The sequence below is a fragment of the Notechis scutatus genome, chromosome Z (genome assembly GCF_049901735.1).
Source record: "Notechis scutatus isolate UNSWTSFEM ecotype Mainland chromosome Z, rNotScu1.2, whole genome shotgun sequence".
NCBI lineage: Eukaryota > Metazoa > Chordata > Lepidosauria > Squamata > Elapidae > Notechis > Notechis scutatus.
The window spans coordinates 7,242,719-7,269,711 of record NC_142025.1 but is presented as its reverse complement, the minus strand read 5'-3'; the positions used below and the strand labels follow the sequence as shown (position 1 = coordinate 7,269,711).

The window sequence follows — 26,993 nt, the reverse complement described above, 5'->3', positions numbered from 1 at the left end:
AATTACATGATCATTTCTCCTACATACATCCTAATGTATTTAATTTCTGCCTCATTTTTTCAGTTTTCATTTAGATATTTATTTCCAAATAGCTCCCTTTAAGATAATTTCTTGCTGTGTTTTTCTTTTTTCAGGTAAAGAAAGCTTTCTTTGCTTTAGTGGCAAATGGTGTTCGAGCAGCTCCACTGTGGGAGAGTAAAAAACAAAGCTTTGTAGGTAGGATGATATTTGTTGGTATGAAATTATAGAAAAATAGCATGAGTGGGGTTTTTTTCCTTCTGCTTTTTTACTTCTTCTATACTAAAAATATGGCTTCAGGTATGTAGCAGAAACTCAATTTAATGATCTCCCATTCAGCAGATTTTGGATGCAATGGACCAAATTTCTATCTTGGTATGTCTCCAAAATAATGGACAAATCTGATATAACTGAAGTAGTTCAGATGAAACTACATTTGTATTAATGTTAGGTCATCCATTCTGATTTGCATCATTTTGGCATGCTGTTATTAAGCAATTGATGTGAATTATGAAATTCGTGTAATGATGCAATTGTTGCAATTCATATAATTGGTGATTAAGTGGACACTTGAGAGTAATAGACTCACCTCCTCCCCATCCATGTATTAAATCAATATTTCTTTGCAATGGGAAAACATGGTTTTCTGCTAAATGACAAGCCCATGTGAGAAAGCATTGGAAACTTCCAGTTTTAAATATATAGACATTTGTAAGTGATACCTGAATTTGTGTATGATTTCTTTATATTCTTGCATTTGTACTATGGTATAATATGTGGTACATAGTCTATTTGACCATTAACTAGATTTTAGACTACACACTACAGCAGGGGTGTAAAACCCAGGGCCTGTGGGCCGGATGTGGCCCACAATGTGGTCGGATCCAGCCTGCGGGGCAGTCCTGCTGTACTCAGTGCGAAGAGGAAAGATCAGGTCAGCCTGGCTTCGGCTCAGTCTACCCAATGCAAAAAGGAAACAGGTCAGCAGTTTGAGAAGTGGCATCAAGTTGGCCACGTCCATCCAATTGGCCACCTCTGCCCAGTTGGCCACACCCACCCAGTCTGCCACACCTGCCCGCCCCCCTGGAATCAACCACAGCCCTGATGGGGCCCTCAATGAAATTGAATTTGACACCCCTGCACTACAATATAAAGGGAACTATATTTAATTCAAAAGTAAAACTTCCCAATCTCCTTGTACTCATGACAGAAGAAAGGACAATGGAATAAGTAAATATTAAGCACAAGGCTTCCTGCAGATCATACAAATAATGGGAAACTAGGACTAGCTATCATATCTGACAATTTCAGTCACAGAATAAAGAAAAGAATGCAAGTGTATGAGAGATTTCTCATGAATGTTTGCATCTTGATGCTGACCATTTTAAACAATGGGATTAATATTTTGGATCAGGGCTGGAAAACATAAGATAGCATTAACTTTTAGAACTTAGTTCTGAACAAAGATTGTATATCATTTTTTGAGTACAACTAGAAGAGTGCTTAAAGATTATCTTTGGCTGTGCTTAAGAAATATGAGCAGTTTTTCTTACACATAAAACTAGTTGCATTTCAAAGGAAATGTGTTTTAGCTGTATCCAATTAGGTATCTGCCTTTTAATTTTTTTATTCTGATTGAAGACTGCAACTTACTATTCTAAATAAGACTTCCAAAATCAAGGATATAGTTATAATTTATTTTTAGTCGATCTCCCACTAAATTTCAGTATCGGAGGCTATTTACATGAAGCACTAAATTTAATTCTGGCATTTTCAGAAAACAAGTTTAGAACTTATATACGTTTTATTCCTTTAATATGCTAAGATGGAAATCTTAATATGCAAAGAATAGTTGGGAACTCTTATGTAACAGTCAAATTTTACTTTAGCTGAAAAACAGTTCTAGCTCTTTAGTGGATAAAATATTAACACTTTAAATTTTGTGGAGTAATTATGATATCACAACTCTTAATGTGACTTGTGAAGAATAAACATTACTGTGTTTATGCATATTTCCAGGACTTCACTTGGGCTTTCTTACATTTACCAGTAAATCTGTAAAGTTTAACGGTGTTAAAAACAAATTGGAAAACTGGATTAAATGTGCTTTTTTTTTGCCTTGTTACAGGAATGTTAACTATTACAGATTTCATTAATATACTGCATAGATACTACAAGTCTCCAATGGTAGGTGCCACCTCATAATTACAGCTTTTACAAATAAAACAGGATGCCTGAAATAAAAGTATTAATATAATAGTGGTTAAAAGTAATGGTTAAGAGAAAGAATGCCATTCTGGCTTGGTGGAATTTTCCAACTTCGCTGTACTCTGTAGGTGTAAAACTGAACAGGGATTTGCCTGCCTTATTTTTTTCAATATTATTATGGCTGATTATTGCCAAATGAAAAGAAAAATGCCCGTTCCCTAGATGGCAGTAATGCTTAACAATAATTGGCCCAGAAAAATGTAAAAAACCCTTTGATGTTTTGGGAAATATACAAACAATGGAACAGATCTAGTGTGATTGGTTAGTATTCAACTCCAGAAATTTAATTTAGCTGTGTAGCTTAAATAGCTATGTAGATAATTAGTGGACTTTGAGTAAATCAATAACTCTCAACCTAGTGTACTCATAAGCCAATTTACAACAATTAGCTGTTTACAATGCAGCTTAACAGTATAGCAACATTATATCAAAATCTAATACTCTGAAGTTTCCATAGGAAGGTGTCTGGAGAGAGGGGATGGCTTGTAAGTAAACAAGTATCACTATATAAACCCCACCTTTTATATACTTGCATGCCATGTTGCAACACAAGTATAAAAGGGCAGAGCTAATGTTGTGATATGATGCATATTTCAATTTGAGACATCACAATAGTTAGGAAGACATCAATGTTTCTATGTAGGCTTTGCATCCAGCCTGAAATTAGTTATTCCTGATATTTGAATATAGTAGTTGTATTTGAACCTGCCAATAATTGAAAATGAAATATTTCTCTCTTATACATACTGTTCAAATGCATATATTTGATGCTTGATCTGTTTCTCTGTTCAGTCATGTATCTGGCATATTGTTAGAACCACATACATTTGCATAAGTTATTTTTTGGACATGGCAGTTTCTGGAGACAATAAGAAAAGAGAAAAAAGAGCTGGAATAGATAAAAATGTGGCAAAAGAAAGCAAAGGTAGTACCAGTAATAATAGGTATCTTGGATGCAATCCCAAAACAACTGGAGCACTCCTTGAAGATCATCAGCAAAAAGTTGCTTAACTCAAAGCAGCTTACATCATGCTATGATACCTCTAACACCATCAAACATCAACATCTGCATACCCGAGGTCTTTGGAAAGGACTTGATTGGTGGATAAAATACCAAATCTGGTCTGAATCTGGCTGATTGTGCGATGAACCATCATAGTTTCCTGTATTGACCTTTCAGTGAATGTTGTGTTGAGGGAAAACCACTAAAATTTATTTTCATATCATTAGTCTTTATTCCTGATTTTTTTTACTGTTTTAAAAATTTGAATTTGAGACAATGAAAATAGTCAAGATTCTTTTTTCCCTTGGAAGTTTACACAATAGTTTTAAAAGTGGACATAGCTAAAGTGATACACAGAGCCAGCTGAAGCAAATGTGATATTTAATCTTTCTAAAATAAACAATCCTGTTTCTTCTATGGAAATTAATTCTGCCTGCCGATTTGTAACACAGATATCCCTTGCCATTGGCATTTATGATCTCAAGAGATGTAGAGGAAAGGAAAACCAACTTAAAAAGTTGCTGGCATTTGGAAATCTAAATGTTACAGTCTGGTTAGTTAAGAAACAGATTGTCCTCCCACAATAATTCTGTTCATCCTGTCTTCAAATCCCAAATGTACAATTACTGCATTTGCTTATCTTCTTTACTTCCTAACAGTAGCATCTGCACTTATTTTGTCTCTCGTACAGCAGTACATTCAACTACAATTGCTCACAGTCATAAGTAGGAAATAATCAATATATACATAAAGTAAAGAAAAGTGAATCAAGCTGCAGACTACTGATTAACCAGGACTGCCAAACTAGTAATGTAGTAAATGGGATCAGTGGTAAGATTCAAATAAGATTTAAGAACTGGTTCACCCAGTGTCAAGTTGGCCATCGTGGAAAGCGTGGACCATCCTCCAACTCCACTGCACATGCAGGACGAGTCTCCCGCATAGGCCAACCTGACCTTGGGCGAACCAGTTGTTAAATTACCTCCACTGCCCCTTCCCCCGCTGTCAAAATGAATCAACTCTGTCCTTTTAACACAGAAGGAAAAAGATATCGGGAGGATGCACTACTATATGAAGTGAAAAAACAAAACTAAAATGGCAACCGCAAGAGGGACTGAAACAGATAAGGAAGGGAAGTAGTGACTAAAGAAAAAAAAGAACGTGTTCATTAAAGGAGGCACGATTATTGTTAGGCAAATTTCTTTAAAAGGTGGAGGATGACAGAGACCTGAGAAAGGCACAGCAAGACGGAAAGGAAAAGTTAGCAGGAGGCGAGAGGAGGGAGCTAATTCATCCAAGCAGGAGGAAGTGGAGGGGCAAGTGAAAGCAAGGAAAAGAATGGTGGATGGAGGGAGGCAGGATCAAAAAGACTCCCACCTCCTCAGTGAGATCTCTGGCAGGCTGTTCACTCCGCCCCTCCCCTGCTTCTCTTTGTCCACTGCAGCCTCTTTGGTGCAGAGCTATCTGCTCTTTCTCCCTGCTCAGGGAGGAAAGACGCTGGGAGGGGTCACTCACCGCCTTGATTAAGCCAGGAGCCACTCCCTTGACGGCGTGGATGAGGGAAAGAGGAGGAACAGGGAGAAGAAGGAGGGAAAGCGGCCTCTTTCCCTCACACTGGATGCTCCATTGCCCATTTTCTCCATTGCAGCACAGCGCTACACGGAGCTTGCCTCACCCACCACTGCCCAGATGCCCTCGCTCCCACAAGCATTTCTTTGGCTACCTGATTTTCAGCTTTCTCTGTCACATTTCTCGTCGTCGTGTGCAGGGGACAAAGTTTGTGGGACAAAAAAAAGTTCAATCAATTCCAACTTCTCATGAAAAAAAAAAGATCTTGCAAAGTTGGAATTGATTGATTGAACTTTTTTTTAGTCCCACAAATTTTTGTTACTCTGTACACAATGGTGTGAAACGCGACAGAGAAATGCAACGGAGCTGGAAATGAAGTAGTCAGAAAAATGCTTGGAGGGGAAGCAAGAGCATCTGGGCACCAGGTGGGGTGGGATTCAAATTTCTTAACAACCGGTTCTGTGGGTGGCCTAATATGTGGGTGTGGCTTGGTCATGTGACTGGGTGGGCATGGCTTGTATGTAAATATTATAAATATTGATGTAACTATTGATTTTTTTTAATAAAATAAGAGCAACTTTTACCCAAAAGCAGGCAAAGCAGGCAGGCAGATTGAATTGCTCATAGAATCACAGATTCACTTAGAGATCTATCTATATGCAGTCTGTCATATAAAATTTGCTTGCAAGCAAACTCATAAAATTTGCTAGCAAGCAGACACACAAAATTAACTCACAACACACAATGTATATTGTGTGTATATTGATTTTTTTATTTTAAAAAAGAGCAACTTTTACCCAAAAGTAGGCAGGCAGATTGAATTGCTCACAGAATCACAGATTAATTTAGAGATCTGCAATCGGCTATCTGCAATCGGCTACCTAAATCTGCACTGCCTAAATCTGCTACCTAAATCTGCACTGAAAAGCTTCAGTCCTAAGGAAGGTTCGGCTCTGCTTTTAGATTAGCTAGAAAGCAAGAAATCCAAGGATTTCCTGCTTTCTAGTTAATCTAAATCTCCCAGCAGAGCAGAACAGCTGATCGTTGGGGGGAAAAAAAGGAAAAATAGCAACTTACCAAACCAGGCAAGTTGGATGGCTCACATGCCAGGTAAGGAGTAAGTGGGCAGGGAAAGGGGGGGCAGCCAGTGGAGCGATTTGCCGGTTCTCTGAACTGCATCGTGTGTGCAGTGTTTGCAAGAAACCATCAGCTGTGCTGCCTGGACAGCTGACAAGCACTGTGCTCGGGTGCGCAGCATTTGAAAATCCTCTTGTTTCTTGCTTTTTCAACTTCAGCTGTGCTGTGCAAAGCAGCTGAGGAGAGAAAAGCAGGGAATAAAGGAAATCCTAGAGCCCGGGCAGGTGGGTGAGCCAAACACCGAACTGGTTCAGTGTCAGCTGCTCTTTGCAGCTACAGGTTTTATAGAACCAGGCCGAGCCGGTAGCATCCCACCCCTGGTGCCAGTTGCTGAAATGGGCCTGTCTCTCTCCAGCAGTTGCTCAGGCTCACCAGAGGGAAGACCGGCATCTACCAGCATTCAAACTCAGCGACATTTCATGTCTGGCCAGAAAGGGGCAGCTGGCATGGGCGCTGCAGATAGGACACTTGCCTCCCTGACTCTCTTGTGCTCCGCTGGTGCTTTGGCCCTGGGCTGCTTCGTTACATGCAGGCCCTGCCCCCGGCACCTGAGACAGTTTTCGCCTGAGTGAAGTGATTGAAGGTTTCCGTCATTCCTCTCTTGGACTTTTGGGAGGGTTTTTTCCCCACCTGGAAGGAAGTTGAATGAAAACCAGACGTGTTCCAGAAAACACAGATTTTCTGCAACACATCTAACCGGTTTGCTGAACCCCACAAAAAATTAGCTACTGGTCCTAATGAACTGGTGTGAACGGGCTGAATCCCACCCACTGAATGGATGAAGAATTTCCTTCATGTGTATTCCCCAAAGACTGGCACCAGTGGAATTTCCTTTAAACACACATATGTGCCATGATCCTGAGTTGACTGCTTCTTTCATGTTTGCAGGATTGAATGATATATTACTGCACTGCTCATCTCACCCTAGTTTTGATGGTCTTATCCTAGATCCATTGTGTAAATAATAATTACACTAACTTAGTCAGTGCAGTGCACCATCTTATTGTGGATTCCATGCACCATTCTTTTGCTATAGTATTGCTGAAGTTGTTTTCATTAATCTGGAATGAGGTGACTTTCTCACAACAGTGAACAGAGCTTTTTTTTTATTCAAATGCAGGCATATTCCTTTCACTGCTGAGCATATTTGAGTGAATAGTATCCGTAGAGTTTTAAATATGAATAGAAAACTCAAAGGGGTGGGGGGTTGTCAACAAAACAGATCTCTTGCTTGTCTGCAGCTGTATGTGCAGATGCCCCAGAGCTGGCCCTGCTGTACAATATTAAGGTTGCCAACTCTAGCAAAGTTCCTCTCACCAAGGAGAAGATGGAATTGGTGGAAACTTAAACAGGTATTATTGTCTCAAAAGTTGGAAAAATTTGCTTTAGGCTGCCACGTTTTGCCAAGTGTTGGGCAGTGGCAGGTGCTAGGCAATTGTTTTCTTTGAGGACCCATGGACAATAAAGATACAGTAAGTAAGGAAGTTTTAAGCTCTATTCTTAACTTTAGCAGAGAGATAACAGAAGCTTAAAAGCAAATATACCAATCAAAATTATGAACAACATATTCCTTTTTCAACTCTTAGGAGTCCTAGGGAAACAATAGCAGAAAAATCCCAAGATTACTTAAGTTGGCACCTGTTGACATCTCATGTGCTATAAGTTTGCATGATGAAACGTCAGATCATGGGATCATGTAGAAAAGGTCATGAGAATCTGGTACCAGGTATAAACGATTAAGCTCCTGGTCTGGTGCCAGTGACAAAAGATCCTGGTATTGCCCTTGGAATTGGGAACTTCAACACAGGCTTGAAGGTGGATGTTGTGTGACTAGTATATCTTGAGATTTCTCCATTATGCCATAGGGTACTTGAAGGGAGAGCTTTGACCTGGACTGGGGATTTGGTCATTTGGGGGTCTTTCCACTGTTTTTCCATTGGGGTTCCTGGCAGTTGATGAAAGGTTTTTTTGTGCTCTTATGTTTCTGTTTAAATTTGTCTTGGGTTAATTAAGAAAACTGTGATAAAGTTAACTGTAGCAGTACCTTTTTTTTGGAATAGCCTTCTTCCTGAGATCTGGATGGCTTCTTTCCAATTGGTCTTCTGAAAGCCTGCATATACTCAGCTTGTTGGCCAGGCCTTTAGCGGGAGCTTAGTATGCCTGTTGTTATATGAATTACCTTGATTATAGTGTGATCATTATTTTTAATAGTATTGAACTTTTATTAATATGTTATTTACCAACTATTAATTTGGTTAAAAATGATAAATATAACAGGAAAAAGAGGTTGGGAGGATAGGATCAAAGGGATAGAGAAGTTAAAGAAGTTAAAAAGTGACAAAAATATAGAAAACCCCCCAAAATGACTTGATTTTCTTTTGTATGGATACAAATATATAGTAAGGTAATCTCTTATTCTAAAATAAAACAAACATAAAAAGCTGATATAAAAGTACACCAATTAAACAATCAAAATAATATTATAATTGTATAATAACATAACCTTTTGTTCTAAGTTTAAACCTAAACATGCACAAAGATACCTATCTCTAATAATAAAAATAAGCAATATTTCTATATAATGGCAGATTCAATTGCTGAATCATAAAATCAATTTTTCATTTTTATCTCTTTTTAAAATGTCTTCATATATTGCTTATTAGCTACCCAGAATTGTTTAAGATGAGCGCTGATATAACTTCTCCAAAATAAATGAATAAATATTATGCAGCAACAGAATATTCTGTATATGCATCTAGGAGATATGAAGCCCTTGTGATGTTAAATACTCCAGATATTTCTGAACTGTTCATAGCATTCCCTTATTGGTTAGCTGCTGGGAATTGCTTAACAGCAACTAGAGACCATAGATTCCGTATTCCATTGTAAAGAATGCATGCCAGTCTTTCACTTCGTTAGTAAAATCCAGCAGTTTCACCATTCAATTTTACCACTATTTTAAAAGGAGGAATTCAACTGAGGGCAATTTTTATTTCAATAGTGTTCTTCAGTAAGATGTTATTTTAAAAGTACTGTTAACACTGTTTGATTCTAAATCAATAGTAGCAGGAGAAGCACAGTTTTTTATTTGTGCACAAATTAATATCAAGAATTTAATGCAGCAAGGAAGAACAGTTTTGTTTATAGAATCTACTCTCCCTGTATACTATTGATTGTATAGTACATATACTTTCTGCTTTTTAAAAACTTTTGTGATTTTCTTCCATTTGAATTGTCTTCACTGTGATGAATTAATCACAGTGTAAGTTTTTGCACAATGTAACAGTGGTGTGTTTCACACTGGCTTCCACGATGAGGTAAGATATGATATGTACCATTCAATATATATATATATTAAAAGGCAAGCTGATTCTGTAGTCTTCATTTTTGAAATAAAAATCATAAGCTTTCAATACCTTTGATTGGCAGTTTTGTAATTCTAGCTCCCAGGAAGCTGTGAACTCTCACTTAGCATTCACTTGTTAGAGCCAAAGAGGGAAAGGATTAAAAACTGGAAAAGGAAACGAAGTAGAGAAAATATTTAGTAATAATCACAGTTTAGTCTATTCTGTTGGGTGCCATTGATATTAGAAAATAAAATGTATTTTTTCAAAGCACTAAAAGATGAAACATTTGAGAGAAATTTGTATTCTAACCAAATTATTTCTCTTTAATGAAACATACTTGCAATATAGACACAAATAATAGTTAACGGAATGTAGTTCTTAATTCTAATAAGTGGAATCTGGATCTCTATTATGTAGAAGAGCTGTATATAGAGCTGAGCATTTAATCTCTTTCCTAATTTTGGCAAGCTCTTTGGCTGAATTTTAAATTTGTTTATTCTCTAGCCTTGCTTATATGGAGACAATTTGGTGTAGTGGTTAAAGGCATTGGGCTAGGAACTGAAAGGCTTAGGTATGAAGCCAGCTGGATGACTTTGGGCCTGTCTCTCTCTCAGCCCTAGGAAGGAGGCAATGGCAAACTGTTTCTAAGAATTAGGACAAGAAAAACGGCAGGGACTTATCCAAGCAGTTGCCAGGATCAGGAATTATTTGAGAATGAATACTCATATACAAATCGCCCAAAAGTTCATCACTTAGAAAAGAACCCCCTTAAAGCCCACTTTTCTTCTGTCCTCAATATTTTTACTCAAAGGAAGATGTCCTTTATTTTAATGACTTTTAAAAATATAAATATTCTCTCCTTTTTGTCTTTCTTTTTTATAGGTACAAATCTACGAACTGGAGGAGCACAAAATTGAAACATGGAGAGGTAAGTATATGTTATAAATCAGGGGTGGGCAAACTACGGCCCGCGGGACACATCCGGCCCGTTGGTCATTTTAATACGGCCCGCCTCTGAAAAAAAAAAATATTCCTCTCTGAAAAAAAAATTGGGGCCGGCCAAAGAGACCCGCGCTGCGCGCAAAAATTGCACACACAACACGGAGCTGGGCAGCCGCTTCCTGGTAGCGGGGCCAAGGCCACCGCCCGGGAACGCCCACTGCTTTCCCTCACCAGGGCTGGGCGGTGGCGTGTTGCCCTGCGCTGCATGGCCCCGCCTGGCAGCGTGCTTCTCAGCTGGTCTCCTCCTCCTCGGCCATACAGAACAAACAGGCAGAGAAGGAGGAGACCAGCCGGCTGGTTGGGGAAGCTTTCTGCGCCGAAAGAGGCAGCTACTAATCTCCGGCTTTGCTCCGCTTCTCCAATGGTCCGGCACCACCCTGTTCTTCTTGTGCTGCGAAAGAGGCGGCTAATGATCTCCGGCTCCGCTCTGCTTCTCCAACATCCGGCGCCACCCTGTTCTGTGTCAGGCCCAGTAAGTCCAAGCAGCCGGCGCACAGAACAGGGCAGCGCCGGATGTTGGAGAAGCAGAGTGAGCCGGAGAAGAAGCCTCCCCCAACTGGCCAGGTGCTCTCCTCCTTCTCTGCCTCCTTCTCTGCCTCTCCCCTCTTGCTCCTCACAGTTGCCCTGAGCTGGTGCGGTTCTTTACTTGGGCAGCCAGGCGCCCGCAGCAGCGCCCGCAGCAGCAACAGGCAGTTCTGCCTGGGCTCTGCTCAGGTGTCCAGCTGGGGCTGTCAGGAGTTGCTACCACGGCGCAGCTCGCGGCTCCAGTCCCACGCTTGCCTTGGGAAGGGAAGGCAAAACCAGGAGCCGCTGAGCCTGAACCTCCGGTGCCCTTGCTGCCGTTGCAAAGCACCGCCGCGGCTCTTCCTTTTTGCCTTTCCCTTCCCGAGGCAACGTGGGACTGGAGCCGCGTGAGCCGCGGCCGGCAGTAGCAACTCCTGACTCAGGGGCCTCCGAGGGAGGGGAAGGAGGAGAAGAAGGGGGGAAGGGGGGCATTCCCAAAAATCTTGTGCTGACCCGGCCCGTCTGTCAAATTTTAAAAGTGAATGCGGCCCCGAGCCAAAAAGTTTGCCCACCCCTGTTATAAATCATTCAAAATGAATGTGATCCTCCAAACTAGCTGTGCAGCTCTCTTGTTTACTAGATCTTTTATCATCCCCAAATCGAAGAATGGTAATATACCTGTAAACAGGTCATATCCTAGAATGCAAAACTAACTTAATGTGTGTTGATGTTTGTCCCAGTAAGCAAGAGTATTTTCCTTGTACTTCTACAGGTAATCCTTGAGTTACAACCACAATTGAGCCCAACATTTATGTTGTTAAGTGAGTTTGATAAGTGAATTTGATGAGTTTTGCCCCATTTTGCAACAGTTGTTAAGGGAATCATTGCAGTTGTTAAATTAATAACATGGTTATTAAGCGAATGTGACTTTCCCATTGACTTTACTTGTCAGAAGGTTGCAAGGGGGGGGGGAATCACATGACCCTAGGACACTTCAGCTGTCATAAATATGAACCAGTTGCCAAGCATCTGAATTTTGATCATGTGACCATGAAGATGCTGCAATGGCTGTAAGTCATTTTTTTCCAGTGCCATTGCAATTTTGAATGGTTACTAAATGAACTACTCAAGGACTACCTGTATATTTTTTCATTCACCTTTTCATTCTCATATAATTGTTGCAGTGGAAAAAGACAGTTTTGCTCAGTGGAAAAAGACAGTTCCATTGTACATAGTTACTGAGTCTTGTCTAAGTTTTATTTTATTGAGGATGGGTCCTCCAGACCTGCCATATGTTGTAGAAAAATATTGATAACCTATTTGGTCTACTGAGTTTTAAAAAATTAAATTACTCTCCTGAAATGTAAACACTTTCTCTAAAATACTTTCCACAATTTTTGTTGCAATTGTGATATTCATCCTCAGACTATAGTGACCTCTAGTGGTTATTTGTTCTGAAAACTAATTTCTTTTTATTTATTTATTATGATTGTTTAATTATTTTTGAATTAAAAAGTGATTTCTTTACAGCAGAAATGTTATTGTTATGAAATATTTATTGAATATTATAGGTTTATGAAAATATTATTTTTAATTATACAGAGCTTTATTTGCAAGAAACCTTTAAACCCTTGGTGAATATTTCACCTGATGCAAGGTATACAATTCTTTCTTTACCTTTTTTATTTGTAAATTCTGTTCATGTTTTATTATAAGCTCTGTTATTTTTATCAAACTATTTCAAAGAAGAACTGAAGACTAATGTGATAATTGTCAGAAGTTAGGGTTTTGATGGCAATCATTTATCTGATACTCGCTTTAATGCTGTTTGTATTGATGACTTTTATTGTATAGATGAGTTTGAGGCAGTGATAACTCAACAGTTAAAAATGCTGAGCTTGTCAGCTGAAAAGATGGCAACTCAGGTTCAAGATCTGAATTCTGTGCAACAGTGAGCTCCTGTTCCTTGCCCCAGCTCCTGCTCACCTAACAGTTCAAAAGTTGCAAATGCGAGTTGATAAATAGGTACCATTTTTGGTGGAAAGGAAACAGCATTTTGTGTGCCTTGTGTAATCATGCTGACTAAGGAAAATGTTTTCAGATAACACTGGCTTCCTCAGCTAAGAAACAGTGATGAGCATGCCCCCTAGAGTCGGACACAACTGGATAAGGGAAACTTTTACTTTTATAGATCAGTTATCAACTCTGAATTATCAGCTTACTGATCACTATCAATAACTTTGAATCTTGATAACTTTCTTCTTTCTTTATAGAATATCTTCCCATAACTCTCATTATAATTATTATTCTCTTAGAATGTTCTTGTTTTTTGATATAACGTTGGTATTAAAATATACATAACATCTAATTGAGAATTACAATTGTATATTGTTTTGTTTTCACAATTTCCTTGAATGTTTTTTTATTAAGAATCATTTATACTTTTGATTTTGAGTAATTCTTTTGTAGTGGGAAAATGTCTTTTAGAAATAAGTCAATAGAATGTACTAATAATTGCAATAACTTTCTCTTTAGCCTTTTTGATGCTGTGTATTCATTGATCAAAAACAAAATCCACAGATTACCAGTTATTGATCCTGTGAGTGGAAATGCACTTTATATACTTACCCATAAAAGAATACTCAAATTTCTCCAGCTTTTTGTAAGTAGAACTATAGTTTTATTCTGTTCTAATTATCTAGTAAATTAATTGTATGAATGTTAAATAATATCCTGGGTCTATGTCAGTACACTCATTAAATGTACCTTCCAGTTTGCAAACTGCAAACACCAGTATATTGATTAGCCAGATTGTCTCTAGATCATTAATTCTACCTTATATAGAAAAACACAATTTAGTAAAGTCTACTTTGGTTGAATTAGTATGGATAGCTGCATATGGCATAGGTATGTGTAAAGCAGATAATTCGGTGTGCACCTTATCTATTAAATTAAAAATGGTATATGAAAGCATCAACTGTCCCAAGTGATGATGGGTGATGGACGTCAGTATCTATGCCATCTTTTGACCATCATGGTACACACTGCTCAAAAAAATAAAGGGAACACTTAAACAACACAATGTAACTCCAAGTCAATCACACTTCTGTGAAATCAAACTGTCCACTTAGGTAGCAACACTGATTGACAATCAATTTCACATGCTGTTGTGCAAATGGAATAGACAACAGGTGGAAAGCATAGGCAGTTAGCAAGACATCCCCAATAAAGGAGTGGTTCTGCAGACGGTGACCACAGACCACTTCTCAGTTCCTATGCTTTCTGGCTGATGGTTTGGTCACTTTTCAGACATGATATTTTTCCGATTAAAATCGGAATTCCGATTTTTTGGGAATCGCCCAGGTGGTGCAAGCGGCGGGCGGGGCGAGCGGTGGGCGGGCGGTGTGAACGGCGGGCAGGGCGGCGGGCGGTGCGAGCGGCGGGTGGCGGGCGATTTCTTGGCGCGGTGGGGGTCTCTTTTGGCCGGCCCCGATTTTTTTTTTCAGGGGAATATCATGCCTGCTTTTGAATGCTGGCGGTGCTTTCACTCTAGTGGTAGCATGAGACGGAGTCTACAACCCACACAAGTGGCTCAGGTAGTGCAGCTCATCCAGAATGGCACATCAATGCGAGCTGTGGCAAGAAGGTTTGCTGTGTCTGTCAGCGTAGTGTCCAGAGCATGGAGGCGCTACCAGGAGACAGGCCAGTACATCAGGAAACGTGGAGGAGGCCGTAGGAGGGCATCAACCCAGCATCAGGACCGCTACCTCCGCCTTTGTGCAAGGAGGGACAAGAGGAGCACTGCCAGAGCCCTGCAAAATGACCTCCAGCGGGCCACAAATGTGCATGTGGCTGCTCAAATGGTCAGAAACAGACTCCATGAGGGTGGTATGAGGGCCCGACGTCCACAGGTGGGGGTTGTGCTTACAGCCCAACACCGTGCAGGATGTTTGGCATTTGCCAGAGAACACCAAGATTGGCAAATTCGCCACTGGCTCCCTGTGCTCTTCACAGATAAAAGCAGGTTCACACTGAGCACATGTGACAGACGTGACAGGGTCTGGAGACGCCGTGGAGAACGTTCTGCTGCCTGAAACATCCTCCAGCATGACCGGTTTGGCAGTGAGTCAGTAATGGTGTGGGGTGGCATTTCTTTAGCACAGCTCTCCATGTGCTCGCCAGAGGTATCCTGACTGCCATTAGGTACAGAGATGAGATCCTCGGACCCCTTGTGAGATCATATGCTGGTGCGGTTGGCCCTGGGTTCCTCCTAATGCACAACAATGCTGGAGTGTTTCAGCAGTTCCTGCAAGACAAAGGCATTGATGCTATGGACTGGCCCGCCCGTTCCCCAGACCTGAATCCAATTGGGCACATCTAGGACATCATGTCTCACTCCATCCACCAACGCCACGTTGATCCAGAGACTGTCCAGGAGTTGGGGGATGCTTTAGTCCAGGTGTGGGAGGAGATCCCTCAGGAGACCATCCGCCACCTCATCTGGAGCATGCCCAGGCATTGTAGGGAGGTCATACAGGCACGTGGAGGCCACACACACTACTGAGCCTCATTTTGACTTGTTTTAAGGACATTACATCAAAGTTGGATCAGCCTGTAGTGTTGTTTTCCACTTTAATTTTGAGTGTAACTCCAAATCCAGACCACCATGGGTTGCTAAATTTGATTTCCATTGATAATTTTTGTATGATTTTGTTGTCAGCACATTCAACTATGTAATGAACAAAGTATTTAATAAGAATATTTCATTCATTCAGATCTATGATGTCTTATTTTTGTGTTCCCTTTATTTTTTTGAGCAGTGTATATGGAAGGTTAGGACATGGAATGTAAAAGAAATAAATGGTAAAACATGAACTGACGGGTGAAATGAAATTAAAAAAAATAAAATTCAAACCTTCAGCCTTGCTGAAGTAGAGCTCCTCAAAGCTGTCAGCTTGTCCTTCTATGTTTTAGATCCCTGCCTTCCTGGTTCATTAAGGTATCCTGAGAGGGGCCAGGTGTGTGTGTGTGTGGGGGGTTCATTCAGTGAGGAATACACATTGGAAAGAAAATACTGGCTTATGTCCCTGGCAAACACTTTTCAAATGATTATTTTTTAAAATTTGTCTTCTACTTTTTTCAAGGTGTCAGAAATGCCAAAGCCTGCCTTCATGAAGAAAAATCTGGATGAACTTGGAATAGGAACTTACCATAATATTGCCTTTATACATCCAGACACTCCTATCATTAAAGCCTTGAATATATTTGTAGATAGAAGGATATCAGCACTACCTGTTGTGGATGAGTCAGGTGAGTAATAAGGATTATCAAGTTTGTTATTGCTTGTTGTGAGCACTAAAGCCTGGAAATGTTTTTAAATTTTAAGAAGACAACCACAAAATGCAAATGTGCAGGATTGAGATCTGAAGCACTTTTGTGTCCACATCACATCAAAATATTGTGCATACTTAATTAGAAAAATCTTTGAAGATTTCATTATTTATTTAGATCCATGTTTCTCAACGTTGGCAAATTTAAGATTGCATGGTTTTCAACTCCCAGAATTCTCTAGCCAACATTCTGGATAACTTTTCCTATACTTCATACGAATGGTTTTAAAAAAAAATTGTTCCAAGAAGCCCTAGAAATCATATTATTGGGAACTAACATAGTTCTACAACATCATCTGGGAGTTGGTCAGCCGAAAAATATGGCTAATTACCCCATGTCATTGTCAATGCAGCGTCAAACTGCACCAAAGTCCAGTAAAACAACTGAGATTTGTTCCAAAGGTAGGTCATTCACCAAGATTGTTAATATTCCAAAACAGCATCTAAATCTATAAACAAGGATATGTGCTTCAGTGTTCAGGAAAACATTCTATTTCTTCTCATATTGAATTTGCAATTCAATTGTGTGACAGAGTTCATAGTTTTTTCTTAATTGTTTTGCTTAGCCCATAAAACTAGAGAAGCAAGTGTTATCTTTCGAAAATGTAGAATTAATATTAATTAATTTGTTTTGTCAGTTGTTTGTGAACACATTATAAGGCTTATCTTCTTCCCTTTTTAGGAAAAGTTGTAGATATTTATTCCAAATTTGATGTTATAGTAAGTATTTTTATATATATAATATTTCTTTCACTTAGTTTTTCACTGTGACCACTCTGTAATATGCCCTGGTTCATAGGATTAGGGTTACTCTGTGTGTTACTTTGTTAATATGTTAAATAATATTTTAAAAGCTTCTTTATAATTATTGTATCATACTTCGAGTTAGTGTAACTTGGTATTTCCAAAAGTAAAATATGATGCAATCAGAAATTGTCTTTAGCATACTTTTGCATAAATATTATAAAGTAACAGCACCAAAACTGTTAAGTAAAAATGAGAAGAAAAATAAATTTGAGATTTTATTTTATGAATACTTTTGATTTAATCTAATCTAAAGCAATCTAAAGTAACTAAAGCATTCCATGGATACTTTATAAAAAGTGGGAATAAAACTCTTGGTTGAGGAAAGAATTATTGAACAATAGTTTGCAGTATGAAATAGTTTGCATGCTTCAAGTAAAACAGTGCTATCCTTTCTTAAAATCAAAGATAGGAAATGAGAAATATTCTGTTGCTTCTTCCTGTTTTTTTTTTTATCATTGCCCCCTTTGAATTCAAAATTATGGGGAGCTCATATCCATAATTTGCTACCATGGTTAGATAGGTCTTGCTAATTGTCATTAATGAGAATGCTGGGACAAAGTGAAAGGAAAGGGAAATATTTGAGAGAAGATGGGCAAGCAACCATACTGTTCTCCATATCCTTCACCCCCACCCCAAGATCCTTAACTTTTGAAAGTTAACAATTAAGTACCACTAATGTGTAGTATGCATTGTTTTTAACCAAAACACACTTTCTTACACCCAATTAATCCAAAATATGTATGGTACTATCATGGGGGCACATACAGGTTTGTCTGCTTTGCTTTTTTCCATTAGTTAAATCACAACATGTGGATCAAATTTCTGGAGTAAAATAATGAAATTTGGAAATTGACTCATCTGTAACTGCCTTTTTTCTAGAATCTTGCTGCTGAAAAAACTTATAATAACTTAGATATCACAGTGACACAAGCTCTCCAACATCGCTCTCAGTATTTTGAAGGTGTTGTGAAATGTAATAAGCTGGAAACGCTGGAGACAATTGTGGATCGGATAGTTAAAGCTGAGGTGAGAATTTGGGAGGGGAGCACAGTAGTTTTCTGAATAGCACTGTTTATGAGATTATTCCAAAGAGCACACAGATGGTAACAATATAAGAATATAATGATATAATACAAAATTCATTAAAACTTATTCCAGCTACTTGTTTCCTTTTTTAAAAAGTGCAATAAATTTATTACATGATAATTTTGTTTTTTACATTGATTTATAAGGATTGTTAAATTTCCGAATTAAATATACCACTTTTATTGAGATTTCAAAGTAGTCTTGCTATGTAAATACTGTTTTGAAAAAGTTTGTTCATGTGAATGGTTTAAACCATCCAACATTTAAGAATTGCTAGGAACAAATGTGTTGAAAATGTGTGAGAACAGCATGATAGAAACATTCTGTTAACACACCTTTATGTGATAATTAAAATAGCTTAAAAAGTGAATAAGATGAAACTGTTCAACCTCTCACTTTTTTAGCAATCAGCAATCTATTCTAAATAAGGAATAATTGAGATGTACCCTTAAAACACTGCATATCTTCTGCAAGGTAAAGCTGTTCTTTGCTTTGCTTTGATTGCAAGTTTGATTCACTTGCAGACAATAGGGCCAGGCTAGAAATGTATCCCCATTTCATTCTCAGCAAACTTTTCATGAAACTTGTTTCATGTATCCTAAAATTTTATTGCTTTCTGCTTTTTCCAAGTAGTATTTGACTGGATTTTGAGAATGTATGGGTAATTTTCCCATATGTCATCACTTATTTAAGCTTATGGTTTTTTTCCCAATTACGTATCTTCCTCCAACCACCATTTTTTCAAAATATAATTAGGAAAAAAATCCCAAAATGTTCTGAATTATTTATACAACTATACAACTAAAATCAGCAATGGCCTTGAAATATTTTGCTCTTGTTGCCAAATGAAGACTGGAACCAAATACAAAGAAGTAAAGAATCAAGCAAAAAGAGTAGGGAGTATTAAGTATGCTCTTTTGAGTCTTTACAGCAGGAGTGTCAAACTCATGGCTCATGGCCCCGCCCAGTTTAGCAAAGGGGGGGGGAGTCCCAATACATCATGTGACGATGTGAGTTTGACACCCCTACAGCAAAGAAAGATAAATTTAACAAACAGATTATAGCTATTATTCAGGAGCCCATTTGTGGCCAAACTTGAAAAGACAGATCACTTGATTAAATCCGTGCAGTAATCATAGACACATTGAACCCATTCATCATAATATTCCTACGTAAAATATCACCAATATAAGATAAACATCTATAAAAATAGAATTTCCCCCCTTTTCTGTTTCTTTCCTGTGTTCCCCATTTATATCAGGTGGGTATGACTGTTCAAATACAAGAGAAGAGGAACTCTAAATTGCCTGGCCGGTAGGTGGTTCACCTCTGTCCTCCATTGTTGAAAAACCTTGATTCTGTGTGCTTACCATTTGACAGAGTGCCCACCCTTTCCTTTATCAGTTCTTTTCAATTCACAATATTTCCTAAAATGGACACAAAATGAAAAAATAGTATGAAGAAGAATAGTTTACAGGGGTGGCGAATCTGAGCCCTTCAAGTTGTTGTTGAACTTTAACAGGATGGCTTGGCTAGCAAGGCAATGCTGGGAGTTGAAGTTCAGCACATCTAAAAGACCATAGTTTCCTCATTCCTGCCATAAAATATCACCTTTATTGTAAGAATGATGAATTAGTGGCCCTTAAAATTCTGTTTAAGGTAGGAATGCTTAGGTAGGATCATAGCATTTTATTTTTGCAGAGGATAATATTTCTTAAATGCCCTGCAGAAATGATAATCCGTTTGCCTTTTTAATCAAATGAACGTCTTTTCCTTGATCCTCTGACCAGTTCCAGTTAATGCCATTGCTATCAAATATTGAGAAACAGAATTTTTAAGACTATTTTTAAATCTCATATACAACTCATTTTCAGTAACCTGAACTATAAGTTATGAGAGCATTAGAAATGGTATAGCATCTTGATCTAAATGAATTCTATAAGACCCTCACTTGAATTAAATGATAAGTGAAGAGGAGTGAAAAAGATCAGCTGCCTATTGGTTTCATACAAATGTTAAATATATGGAGTCCTCGTTTGGGAGTTGCAAGTGGGACTGGCAACTTGGTCGTTAAATGAAGCAGTTGCAACTCTCCTTATGATATTCCTTTAGCTTTCTTTTGTTTTACAAATCTGTAGATTATAAGTGCAATTGAATATACAGTTTTCACTGCCCTTTTAACTGCAAACAACTGTTAGAGACAGTTGCTAAATAAAGACCACCTGTAATATGAACAATATAATGGAATCTGGTGAATTTCCATATTGTAGTTGCCAATATAGTTATTTTACTCCAATTTCTGAAACTACTAAACAACCCAGAAGATTCAGTAGAATAACAAATTATAGCTTGTTTTATGTGAAAGCAATGTTTGAGGCAGAAAAAAAGGAATGGCTTACAAAGAATCTAATTTACATTATTTGAGCTTAAAATGATTTTCATATCTTGACTAATAGAAGAGAATATTGGTAGTTCAAGATTAAACTGTAAAGTTCTTGGAGCCATGTTCTGAGAGCACCAAGAACTCCATGTATCTTTGCTAATCTAAGTTCCCAGATTCAGATATAATGCCGATATTCAAAGATACCATTTCTAACTCTACATGATTACGGTTTCTGGTTATGGTTTGTTGGAAATGCCAGAAATGGCCATTTCGCTCAAAGTTGCTCAAACTGTTATAGCTATGTGCACAATTTATGCTATACCAAAACCAAATAAGCTTAATAATGACTTAGCACAAAATGTGAGCTTGGCCAGTGGCAAGCTATGATTAATATGGTCTTCTGAATTATTTCCCATCTCACATAAAGGAAAAAAACAACATATAGATGCAGCAGGCTTATTCATCTCTTAACTTCTATAGTATACAAATCTCAAGCTAATGTTACAGATTAAATTTGAAGAAGCCTATTAAGTAGGACTAGATATTTGATTCTCCCAAGCAGTTAACCCCTTACCCCAGTGCACAGAGTGAATGGTTGTTTTCCGGTATAGACTATATCAGACACTGCATGTAAGATGGAGATTTGTTGTTCTCTTCGGTTTACTCACTTTGCCTTCCTTTCTCTCTCCTGTTCTCCTATTGGCTATACCCATATTCAGTTAGCTAAAGGTAAAACATGGGAATGTACATACACGCACTCTCATAATTTGGTAAGGTTATACATAAATTAGTTTTCGCTGTCATATACAATAGACTACTTTCAAATCTCATGATCTTCAAAAATGATACATGGCATATAGGTTAGCTATTCAAAATGTTTGCTGGGAAAATGCTATCATACTATACTATTTGGAGCATAAATTATAAAAACACACAATTGGGCTGTAGCTTTTATTAGATTGTTCTAATTTTAAATATAGTTTATGTTTGAAAGCGGTAACATTACACTTCACTTTTATCATAAAAATAGACTTGTTGCCTTTAGCCTGTTCCTTGTTAGATTACATTTCAGTATTTAGTTATAATCTCTATTTTTATCAAGAATCTTCTACTTAAATATATTTATAACCAGTAGCAAATTTTGCTGAATCAACTTACATCCAGTTCTCTTAGAACAGTGAATAAATACATACATATAAGGGGATCATTGCTGTTAAACTAGTACTTTGTTAGTTTTTCCAACTAATTATTCTTGATTAGCTGTGTGGAATTCACTTGTTCTAGTGCAGAGTATGTAAGCCTTTAGTTTTATCTAAGTCCACAGAAAGGACCTATGCACAGCACTGATAATTAAGACTTGGAATGTGTTGTAATGGCATATTGTTAATAAAGCTAAATGTAACTTGATCCAGATGTCAGATGAGAGTTTGAGGAAACAGATGTCATTGCTAATATTTGCTCTTTGTAGACTACATAAATCACTTAACTAAGAATGGCTGTGTAAAGGAGAACAAATCCACTTTTTAGAAAGTGCTTAAAATAATTTCACATTAATTTGATTTGTGAACTAAGCATTCCTGTATATAAGATAATCCAGTTGTCTCTTAACCTGAATATTCTTATTTTTATTGTGTTTATAGGACAATTGGACAGCCATTACTGTCATGTGCATTGTATTTGCAGGTTCATCGGTTGGTGGTTGTGAATGAAACTGATACTATTGTTGGTATCATCTCCCTCTCTGACATCCTCCAAGCATTAGTGCTTACACCAACAGGTATGAGTTCAGCATTTAAGTAGTAAGTATTTTCTCTGGCAACATGACAAGTATTTTACATTGCTTTTATCTTTTAACAACTCCTAAAATATAGGCAGACTATGAAAGGACTCCCTATTGAAATTGAAGATCATGAATAAGGATATTTTTATGCCTGTGCTTCTCAAATGTAGTAATAATTCATTTTAAACCAGCATATTTTTTAGAAATAATCCTCCAACTTTAAAAAAAAAATCCTTAAAACTTGGTCCAGATGCAGTTATAAAAGTAGGAATCTCATTTCCAATTTCTAATTGGCTGAGTATTCTAGGTTTAGAATCCAGTGGTCCTCCAGTGGTTAAGACACCAGACTAGATACCAGGTGAGTTCTAGTCCTGCCTTAGGTGTGAAAACCAACTAGGTGACTTTGGACCAATCACTCTCTCAGGCCAGCTCACTTCACAGGGCTGCTGTGGGGAAAATAGGAGGAGGAATGAGTATTAGGTAAGTTTATTTTTATTTATTTATTAAGTTTATATGTCACCCACTTCACAATTGAGCGATCTTGTTTGCCACCTTGACTTGTTTATAAACATATAAGAAAGGTAGGACTAAAAATACCTTAAAAAATAATATGGGCGAGTATGTTCTTACATGCAGTTTGTACACTGAGATTTCTTAAACATTACAAGTGAACAAGGAAATTATTATTATTGTTAAGTACATTTGGCATTTACACAGTCTTGATTCAGTCTCAACAGAAAAGTTTAAAATAAATGAAAGACATCAATATATTAGCTGCACTAGTAGTTGTACTAGAAGTTTAAAGGTATATAGTAAACTAGAAATATTTTAGTTGATCTAAATATGCATTAAAAGGTTTTTTGACAGAATACATAAGGAATTTTGAAACAAATTATGAAGTTGGAAGTAGATGTAATCCATTATGAATATTTAGAGGCCTGGCTTATACAGTGCATTCAGATAGTGTTCAAACTCCCTTATCAATTTTGTTATGCTGCAGTCTAACTCTATAGTTGTTGAAATTCATTTTTTTCTCATTACACTCAATATCCCATAATGCCAAAGTGAAAATAGAATTTTAGAAATGTCTTGTAAATGTATTTTTAAAAACCTGAAATATTACATTGGCATAAATATTCAGATCTTTCATTCAGTTCAACCAGGGGTGGGAATTCAAATGTTTTAACAACCGGTTCTGTGGGCATGGCTTAGTTGGCGGGCGTGGCTTGGTGGTCATGTGATTGGGTGGACATGGCTTGGTCATGTTACTGGCTGGGCCTGGTCAGCTCAACATCATTCACATCGAGGCACGCATCTCCTCGCCTGGCCTCTCGTGACTGTGGGGATGCTGCAACAGTTGTAAGTGTGAAAAACGGTCATAAGTCACTTTTTTAATGGTCCCTCCACACAAGTAAAGTACCAGCAAAGGAGGGGAAAAAAACTCCAGAGAAGTTCCAGAGTCAGGAAGTCTAGTTCTGTCAAGAATGGAATAAGGGTTAATGGAGAGGCAATTTCTGTAAGCAACAGAATGTTTCCTTCCTGCCTTCCTTACAGGATTAGGCCAGTAATTTCTTCTAACAACCGGTTCTCCGAACTGGTTAGAATGGTAACAACCGGTTCTAGCGAATAGGTGCGAACCGGTAGAATCCCACCCCTGAGTTCAACTTTGTTGAAGCACCTTTGTCAGCAATTTCAACCTCGAGTCTTTTTGGGTATGATGCAACAAACTTTGCACTCTTAGATGTGGGATTTTCTGCCATTCTTCCTTGCAAATCCTCTGCAGCTCAGTTAGGTTGCATGGTGACCATCGATGGACAGCCATTTTCAGGTCTCTCCGGAGATGTTCAATAGGGTTCAAGTCAGGGCTTTGGCTGGGCCACTCTCGGATATTCACAGTTGTCCCTAAGCCACTCCTGTGTTGTCTTGGCTGTGTGCTTAGGATCGTTGTCACGTTGGAAAGTGAACCATTGGCCCAGTCTGAGATCTTGAGTGCTGTGAAGCAGCTTTTCATTGAGGATATCCCTGTGCTATGCTCCATTCAGTTTTCCTTTAATCCTGATTGGTCTCCAAGTCTCTGCTGCTGAAAAATACTCCCACAGCATGATATTGCCATCACCATGCTTTACTGTTGGGATGGTATTGGGGAGGTGATGAGTGTTGCCTCCAGATGCAACATTTAGAATTGAGGCCAAACAGTTCAATCTTGGTTTCATTAGATCAGAGAATCTTGTTCCTCAGTCTGAGAGTCCTTCGGGTGATTTTTTGCAGATTCCAAGCGGGCTTTCATGTGTTTTGCACTGAGGAGTGGCTTCCATCTAGCCATAAAGCCCTGATCAGTGGAGGGCTCTTGGTCACATCTCTTACTAAGGACCTTCTCTCCCAATTGCTCAGGTTGATTGAGTGACCAGCTCTTGGAAGAGACCTGGTTGTGTCAAACTTCTTCCATTTGAGAATTATGGAAGCCACTATGCTCTTAGGAACCTTCAGTGCAGCAGAAATTTTATTGTAGCCTTTCCCAGATCTGTACCTTGCAATAATCCTGTCTCTGAGCTCTGCAGGCAGTTCCTTCGATCTCATGGCTTTTGTTCTGCTACAGTATGAATTTTCAACTGTGAGGCCTTCTGTAGAGAGAGATCTGTGCCTTTCCAAATCATGTCCAATCAATTTAACATACAGTAAGTTGACTCCAGATCAAGATGTAGAAACACGTCAATGATAGAAATGGGAGGTACGTGAGCTAAATTTCAAGTGTTTCTGAATGTATATAAGCCTTTATATAGAAAGAGTAAAAGTGCGAATAGCACTGGGCTGAACAAGATAGTGCTAGCCCTAATCCATCTGTGCAGAGATCCTTAGCTCTGTGACATAAGTGTGGCATTATCTTGAAATAGGCTCAGATTAATAGGTGTTTCTTAACAGGGAATAGCACGAGACACTAAAGTAACTAATTTCGTGATGTACAATAGGAGTAAAAAAGAGTGGAAATAATCCTAACACAGATCACAAGAGAAACATATTTTTAAAAGAAATTATGAGAAAGAAAGCTGTAAATGGGAAAATACCACTTTCTGTACAGAGATGCCAGAGAATGAACTATTTGCTATTTATTAACAGGCGCCCGGCAAAAGGAGAGTGGAACTGAATGACTGCTTTGAACAGAACCACCGTGGAAAGAAGAATTCGAATAAAGTGGCTGGGTCATCATTGCCTCAAGAACATTGATGGCAGTAGAGAAGAGTCAAGTGATGATGAGAATGTGTGTGTATTAGGCTAAGTGATGGATAGTCTATTATTTTCCAGTGACTGTCGCAAAACAAGCAGCATGACAAAAAGCTTCTGTATTTAATGCAGGCTTGCATTTCAACATGTTTGCCAAAAGATTTCACCTGATATCCATCTCAAATGCACTGGAAAAGAATAGCATTTAATGTTATGTTTTAATCTGATGCAAGTCATTGGTCAGCAACAGATCTCCGACATAAGGCAAGTGTATGGCATATTCATATCAGAGTGCCTTATGTCAAAAAGCCAACAATATGTCATCACTGTTGCCCATCATAGTAAAAGAACGTGCTCTGTGAAACAAGACACTGTATTGAAAATTCAAATTGCTAAGCCTAAAACCAAATCAATTTCAATTATCATTAGATTTGTTCTAAAAGCTGTAATTTAAATATCAGTAGATTACTTTAAACTTTAATTACAACTGTGTGTTTCTAAATGTTACATTCTGAACAGAGACGGTAAACAAAACTGATTAAAAGCAGCTTTATTTATTTTTATTTCTGCAATTTTTACACATCTTTGGTGGATAGTTAAACTTCACCATATTCATTAATAAAGCATTGATTCATATGTAAGAAGCAAATCTCTCATTACTGAAACAGGTGATAGAAGCCATCTTTACAGATGCATTACACAAAAGATTGAGAAATTTTTTATTAGCTGTATTGCTACCCAACATGTTTTGTTTTTCCACAAAAGAGAAATCTTATAGTTGTATTCTAAATGAATAAAGTATGTTTAAATTGCCAGAAGGTAAGAATATAGTGCTAGAAATCTATCTTATCTACTAAAACTCTTCTTTACTGTAAACTTTAACTGGGCAAAATGGTGCATCATAGGAGAACAATTTTTGAAACAAGGTACCTCAAATGGTCTAATTTACAGAAAGTGTCCGTAATCTGGGATCCATGATTCCTGACGGAATGAGATTAGGGAAAGTTGTGCTTTCTTCAGCTCTGGTCATAAGATGCTCATTTTGAACAGTTATTTGAAATCAATGAAAAATTCCCAGCTACTTTAATATTCCGGGTGTTTAAAAAATATAGACAATTTGAAGTCCAAAAAACATGGAAGCACAAATTCACTGCAGGGTGAGTTTATATTTTTTTAAAAATTATCAGTACGGAATTTTTCTAAAATATTGAATGAGGGAAATTTTACATTGCTTAACAGCACATTGTTAACAACTTCTTGAAAGGCAGGCAAATTTCAGACAGAGTTAAAGCTTGCTTAATTTTGTTGAACCAGATGCTCAGCTTTTAGATTAAAACTATACAGACTAAAAATGTGCACTGATGGAAGAAAACAATCTGGAAAAAAACACCTATCTGCTCTGTTTGACCATGCTTTAAATAAAAGCAGAATTCAAATTGAGGTGTTCAGATGTACACAATTTGCTGGTGAGAACATTTTA

At 38.0% G+C, this 26,993-nt stretch overlaps 1 protein-coding gene across 7 annotated transcripts in view; it reads left to right on the top strand.

Annotated features, from left to right (window-relative positions):
- PRKAG2 (protein kinase AMP-activated non-catalytic subunit gamma 2) overlaps nt 1–26,331 on the top strand; it is a 237,998-nt gene extending 211,667 nt beyond the window's left edge. For 5 of the 7 annotated variants that reach the window (XM_026678942.2, XM_087947849.1, XM_087947851.1 and 2 more), the window contains 10 exons: nt 135–216; nt 2,147–2,205; nt 10,225–10,270; nt 12,451–12,505; nt 13,384–13,510; nt 15,993–16,158; nt 16,921–16,958; nt 17,925–18,071; nt 22,198–22,291; nt 25,409–26,331. In XM_026678942.2, the coding sequence (XP_026534727.1) occupies nt 135–216; nt 2,147–2,205; nt 10,225–10,270; nt 12,451–12,505; nt 13,384–13,510; nt 15,993–16,158; nt 16,921–16,958; nt 17,925–18,071; nt 22,198–22,291; nt 25,409–25,440 (846 nt within the window). In that variant the 3' untranslated portion in view covers nt 25,441–26,331. The remainder of the gene's footprint in view (nt 1–134; nt 217–2,146; nt 2,206–10,224; nt 10,271–12,450; nt 12,506–13,383; nt 13,511–15,992; nt 16,159–16,920; nt 16,959–17,924; nt 18,072–22,197; nt 22,292–25,408) is intronic. The other 2 variants (XM_087947850.1, XM_087947853.1) reach the window with 1 other exon arrangement.
- The last annotated feature ends 662 nt before the right edge of the window (nt 26,332–26,993 follow it).